At 51.6% G+C, this 6,000-nt stretch overlaps 1 protein-coding gene across 1 annotated transcript in view; it reads right to left on the bottom strand.

Moving 5' to 3' along the window:
* Positions 1-1,320: 1,320 nt before the first annotated feature.
* The window catches only part of VSTM2B (V-set and transmembrane domain containing 2B), a 28,336-nt gene continuing 23,656 nt past the window's right edge, over positions 1,321-6,000 (bottom strand). The window contains exon 6 of the mRNA XM_059153142.1: positions 1,321-2,008. Coding sequence (XP_059009125.1) covers positions 1,920-2,008 — 89 coding nt within the window. The 3' untranslated portion in view covers positions 1,321-1,919. The remainder of the gene's footprint in view (positions 2,009-6,000) is intronic.

The raw sequence follows: 6,000 nt of genomic DNA, 5'->3' as shown, positions 1-6,000 counted from the left end.
AACAAACTCCATGTATCCGCCAGAAACAACAACTACAGGTGGTCTCCCCCATTGGCATCTCAGGGTATCAGTTCCACACCGGGGGTCTCTGCACGCGTGGAGTCATCCAAATGCACCTTCTTTTCCTCTCACCCCTCAAGTGAATACGGCAGTGACTTGCTGAATCAGTGGAGATAGGCTGGACTGTGCTGCACTAATAACTCCAAACTCAATGGCTTGAAGCCTCACAGGCTGATTCGCCATGGTGCTGCATTTCCAGTACTGACCAGCAGAGGGGGCTGCGTGCACCATATAGGGGGCTGCGTGCACCATAGAAACTCAGGACCTGGGCAGGCTGAGTATTTATTTAGTCTTCAAAACTGCAGGGCTTACCAGAGGCTTTGAAGGGTCTTGCACTAGCAGTCAAATGCCTGGGACTGAAAGTCATGTATCCCCCTTTATTTACCACTCCGTCACAGAGCTGCCCCACCTGCCACAGAATGCAGGAAGATGACCAACATCAAGCACAAACACACTTGATTAAAAACTTGCTAGATTAGGGTGCCTGGGTGGCTCAGTGGATTAGGGCCTCTGCCTTCCACTGGGGTCATGATCCCAGTGTCCTAGGATGGAGCCCCGCATTGGGCTCCCTGCTCAGCGGGGAGCCTGCTTCCCCCTCTCTCTCTGCCTGCCTCTCTGCCTACTTGTGATCTCTGTCAAATAAATAAACAAAATCTTTAAAAACAAAACAAAAAACTTGCTAGACTAGCAAACCCAATGGGTTCTAGTTATTTAATGGTATCTTATCGTGGAATGAATAACAGCCCCCACGTCATGTCTATTCCTTTAAGATATGTGACACCTACCCAGACACCTGTATTTCAGAGGCTCAAAGCTATCCCTCTATGCATATAGAAAGAGTATGAGCTTCCCCATCTTCTCCTGGAATTTCCTTCTCAAGCTAGCAGTGAATCCAATGTGAAATAGTCTTATCCAAGTGGACAAATATATTGCATAATTACTTTAAACCAAAAGGGGAAAATTGGTTCTTGATTTAAATTACACTCTTCCCAGCAACCTTCTTTCCTTCTGAACCCAGGCTGGGGGCTGCTCTTGATCCTGGCTCTGTGAGGTCCCCTGTGCCTCGTGGAGGCTGGGAAACACTCTGTCTGCTCTGTGCAGCCTTGGCCAGGTTCCCTGGGCTGTCGTCCATGCTGGGCTGCATCCTGCCAAGTGTGCAGCTGGCTTCAAAGAACAAGAGGTCATGGCATTCGGGCTGTTTTAGGCTCCTGGGCTTAACATTTATACATGCCTGCAGAAAGGTTATTTCAAAGTTGTTTTTTATTCAACTGTTATCAGCAATATACAATACAGTTTATAAACAAGTGTCTGACCTTGTTTCCAATCTTTATTTAAAAATAAATATTATTGACAGTGAATTTTAATTATGATAAGATGTATCTTTTTTAATCAAAATGTCTCAAAAGAAATAATTTACTTCAATAAAAAAAGGAAAGCTCCCAAAGAAAAGAAGTAAATAAAAAATTCCTAAACACAATAATCTACTAAAAATATTTTGCTTTGTCAGAAAGGCTTTGACCCAACATTTTTACATAGTATCCTAAAGATAACTGCTCAACAGTTCGTGCAAAATGAAGACTTGGAGGAAAAGTTTAGAAAAGAAAAATACATTGAAGTAGAGAAATCACGGATCCCATGCATACCGCATGGCCCAAATTCCATCTTATTTGGAAACTAGATGCATTATTTTAGGTGTTCTACGTTTGAGTAACCTCCCCCAAAATATGATTTATTCATTTTCCACGTGGACTCTGTCATGCTTCTCTCAGTCTCTCTGTGTCCGTCTGGGGCTGCGGGCCTCACACCAGGTCCAGGCAGGTCATGTGGGGCGGCTGAGGTGAGCAGGATGGCCATGTCTGTCAGTGCCCCACCAGCAGGCGAAGGAACTTATGCAGACCTAGCAGGAGCAGGGACAGGAGTGGGTCTGTGGCCGAGCTAGGGCCAGTGCCTGCAGGGGATGAGAAAATGGGCACAGTGAACGCCTGATGCACGAGAACCTAGTGGCCATGAGCAGACCGGAGAGAAGCTGGGCACGTAGCTGATGCTTGGTAGCGGTTCCCTACAACAAGGAGGCATTTTGCCGTTTGTTGTTTTCAGACCACCCGTTTTAGACGCCTACTGTGTTCAGACAAAAGGTACCCTGGCCTGAAGCTGGGTGAGTTAGATTGCAGTTCTCAAGTCCACGTTGTTATTTTAGCTAAATAAAAAGACAGTATACTCCCCCCACCACCACTCCCCTCAACGTATACTGCAAAGTACCCTCTGCAGGAAAGCCCCAGCTTCCCCTCTTCTCTAGGGAGACTCCAGGACTTCACATGGCTCCAACCCCTCCAACCCCTGCCTGAATCGCACAGTTTAGCATTACAAATGCTATCTTAGGCATCCTGATGTTTCCGAGTCCAGAGTCCGTCAGTGGAGCCCTTGGGGTCAAAGTGGGGAGCTCAGAAATCACTGGTTGGTGGAGGTGAGGGAGCTGGGTTCCTGGAAGAGTGACACCTGCACAGTTCTAGTGGGAGGTCACTTCCATCTGCTTCTCCGGTGCTGCCATGAACTCGGGCCCCTGGCCCACCACAGGAATGATGACATGTGTCTTCATTCTGCCTCTCCTGGACGGCCTGCTCTGGCTTCCTGCCCATCTGTCATCAGGGTCTGTGTCTACTGGAGGTCTCTGGTGTAAGTTGGGACAGGCCTACCTGTGAACCCTAGGCTTTCGTTGGAAGGTGGGACGCCCCAGGGGTCCTGAGAGAAGCCAGTGTAGAAGTGCTGCCCAAACCCTGGGGAAAGCACTGCCCCAAACCCTGCTTAGGGTCTGGCTTCCTGAATGTAGACGGTTTCTAGCCCCAGCCTGCTCACTGGCACCCCCTGGAGGCCTCTCTCTTCCCTTCACTCCAGCTAACCAGCTGGGCTGCAGCTCTGCACCTGGACGGAGAGAGGCGGCCCTTCCCTGCGCCAAGCAGGCCAGGTTTCTGGTTTTCCTGACCAGGCTGGGCCCGAACCTATGACCTGCCCCTCTCTCCAGTTGAAAGAGCCAGTAATCTTCTATTCAAGGTGTTTCCCCCAATCACAAATCCTTCTTGCTCTGGAAATCACTGTGTTCTGGGCCCATCTCCCTTGGTAGAAGGAGGAGGATGGGTCAATGGTCCAGGGGCCACTCCTGCTGCAGACTCCGGGATTCCATCCGCCCGTTTTGGGAAACTGGCTATGTTCGAACATCTGAATGGAAGGGGGGTGGGGGCCGTCTGTGGAGCGCCTCTCGCCCACAGTGAATCGTTTCCAAGCACAGTCTGAGACCCCATGGAGAAGCATAAGGACAGGACAAGTCCAAGTGTGCGGTCCAGTGTCCTCTTCAGACACTGATTTTCCACACAGGTGTTGCTACTGGCCATTCTTGCAGCCTGGTCGGAGCGGTCCTGGGCATCTTGCCATCCAACAGTGAGGAGGACCAGGGTATGCTGGTCACTCCAAAGACTCGGTTGGGTCCTCCTTTGCTGCTTTTCAACTGGGGGACGCAGCGGGCAGAGCGCTGCCTCTTGGGTACCCAGGTCTCACAGGCCCAGACTGGGCCCATTGACCTCCAGATCTCCTGGCTCAGATCTTTGTGCTCCTGCAAACCCTGACACTCAGGCAGAGTCAGGTGGGACCAAACAGCCACGTGAGACATGGGAAAGCAGAGGGATGTGCACAGCAGAACAGAGACCCTTGAGGGATGCAGGGACAGGAGAAAGGGCAATTGGGCTCGTGAGCCGGACAAGGTAAACGTCACCTGCGGAACTCTGTGCATAGGAGATGCGAGGATAAATTTTAATTTTCCTCCAAATACTGCGGACTGGCCCTTCCCAGTGTCACACTATCACCTCCTCCCATTGCCAAGTTTTAGAATTGCACGAGACTTCCCAAAGACCCTGGATTAAAACAATCAGCCTGCCATTCATTGCTGGGCCAGAGTGGAAGCAGCAGGGGCTGGTGGGTCCCGGAGGCCAGTGCCTGGGGCTGGCAGACACCAAGGTCTCTGGTGTCTCTGCTGATGGATGTCTGTGGGGGGGACAGCCAGGCTTTGGCTCCTGGGTGACATGTCATCCACTCTCTGGCCTAGTGTCACCAGAGAGGGGGCCCAGGGTGGTGGTGTCGGGCAGTGGGCTGGCACCTGGGAGAGAGGCTTCCGAGCCAGCCTGCTGTGTGTCCTGGGTGTGACCTGTGTGACTTGCTGTGTGACCCTGTACCTCTCCGGGTCTTGTGCCACACTCCATAAAGTGGAGATGTGCATACTCATGGCTCCATACAGTTACAGGCACTTGGCATGATGCACAAGGTTGGGGTCAGATCAAGCAAGGTCACAGTGGCTGACTGCAGGAATGACCACACTCTCCTTCCCTCATCTCTGCGATCCCCACAGCTGCACCCTATGGTGGTGTCCCCGACACCCCGGGCTAGGTCACATGACTTGCTTTGGCCAATGAACATTATCAAGTATGAGGCAAGCCAAGGCTTGCCCTTCCTCTGTGCCTCTTGTAGCCTGTGACCAAGCCTGGGCCAGCCTGCAGCAGGACAAAAGCCATGAGATGTCCCTGCTCAGCCTGTCTAGTCCAATCAGTCCTCAGCTGAAAGTTCAGCTGTGCAGAGAAGCATGAGTGAGCCCAGATGAGAACGGCAGGTCACGAGCTAATGAATGGTTCTCACATTACGCCAAAGCCTCCGAATTTTCGAGTGCCCTGTCACACAATCATGTAAACATCAGTGCCTCAAACACAGTCAGTTGCTTTGCAAATAAATCTTATCGAAAAGGGTAACATAATCACTTTTCTGAAAAGCGTTGGAGAAAAACAGAATGTGGGAGGTTGTCGTTCGCTCAAGAGGAAAATTTCCCAAGAGAGAAGAAGTTGGGCAAATGATCTCCCCAGCCCTTTCTTACAAGACAGACGGACGTCCCTGGATCTTTGGTGGCAGAAAGACCGAGTTTTTGTTTGGAATGTTTTGGAACGTTTTGTTTGAAAGTTTTGGAATGTCTTGCCAATCCTCATTGGATATACAAACACACACCCGGCTTCCCGAATGGATCAGGGCCGACGGGGCAAGACTGACTTCCAGGTTGGCCCTGGAGGAAGAGGGCTCTTTACACCAGAGGGGGCAATTCAGGATGCTGGCAGTCCAGTGTCGCCCTCCCCAGGTGCCAGCTCCTGCGAGGGACAAGGACGGTGAGCACGAGGCTGCTGGGCCCCCCTCAACAGCTGCTGCCCCCAGCCCTGTCTTCACTTTCCTGGAGTGAACCAGGACAGCTCACTGTGTCGGGGCCCACTTTCCCCGGGCAGGGCCGGGCATGTGCCTCAGCTGGGGTAGGATCTCCAGTACCGGCCTCTTTCATTATGCCGCGAGCGGCGGCTCTGTTCCAGGGGGCCTGAGGCTGCTGTGCAATGGGATACGGCCCATCTCTGTATCTATTTCCTCTCTTCCCCAGGACTACAGGAATAGCACTGGAACACGCAGAAGTTTGTTTGTCATGATTAAGCTGGAAAATCAGGCTGCTTCCAATCAGGCTGGAAAATCAGAGGTGAGGGAAGCCCTCTGACGGGATAGTGGCTGATTCATTCTTTAATTTAACAAGTAGCACCGTTTTGCTAATCATTCTTAAAGAAATCAAAGCTGCTTTTGCTCTGTGAATATTAACTTTTATCCTTGAGAGGGTGAGCGGGATAAGACGCCTCCTGGAGCCATTTAAGAGGCTCCTGAAGAAGCCAGTGGGGGCCCTGAGCCCCCATGGGCACAGCAGAGGCACCAGCCAAGCGGCTTCTGGCCGGAAAGTCCCACTTTTTTATGGACCCAACAATGGCAGAATGCCAAATGCCCCGTCAGAAAACAGCACGGGCTCTCTGAGGCCATCTGAGGCCTCGTGACAGAGGTGCAGGAGGAGGTTTTTCTTGGGTCATCTCCTGGGACCCCTGCCCT

Source organism: Mustela lutreola, chromosome 16, assembly GCF_030435805.1.
Source record: "Mustela lutreola isolate mMusLut2 chromosome 16, mMusLut2.pri, whole genome shotgun sequence".
Classification (NCBI taxonomy): domain Eukaryota; kingdom Metazoa; phylum Chordata; class Mammalia; order Carnivora; family Mustelidae; genus Mustela; species Mustela lutreola.
The sequence above is the reverse complement of the archived record's forward strand: the minus strand, read 5'-3'. Positions and strand labels throughout refer to the sequence as shown.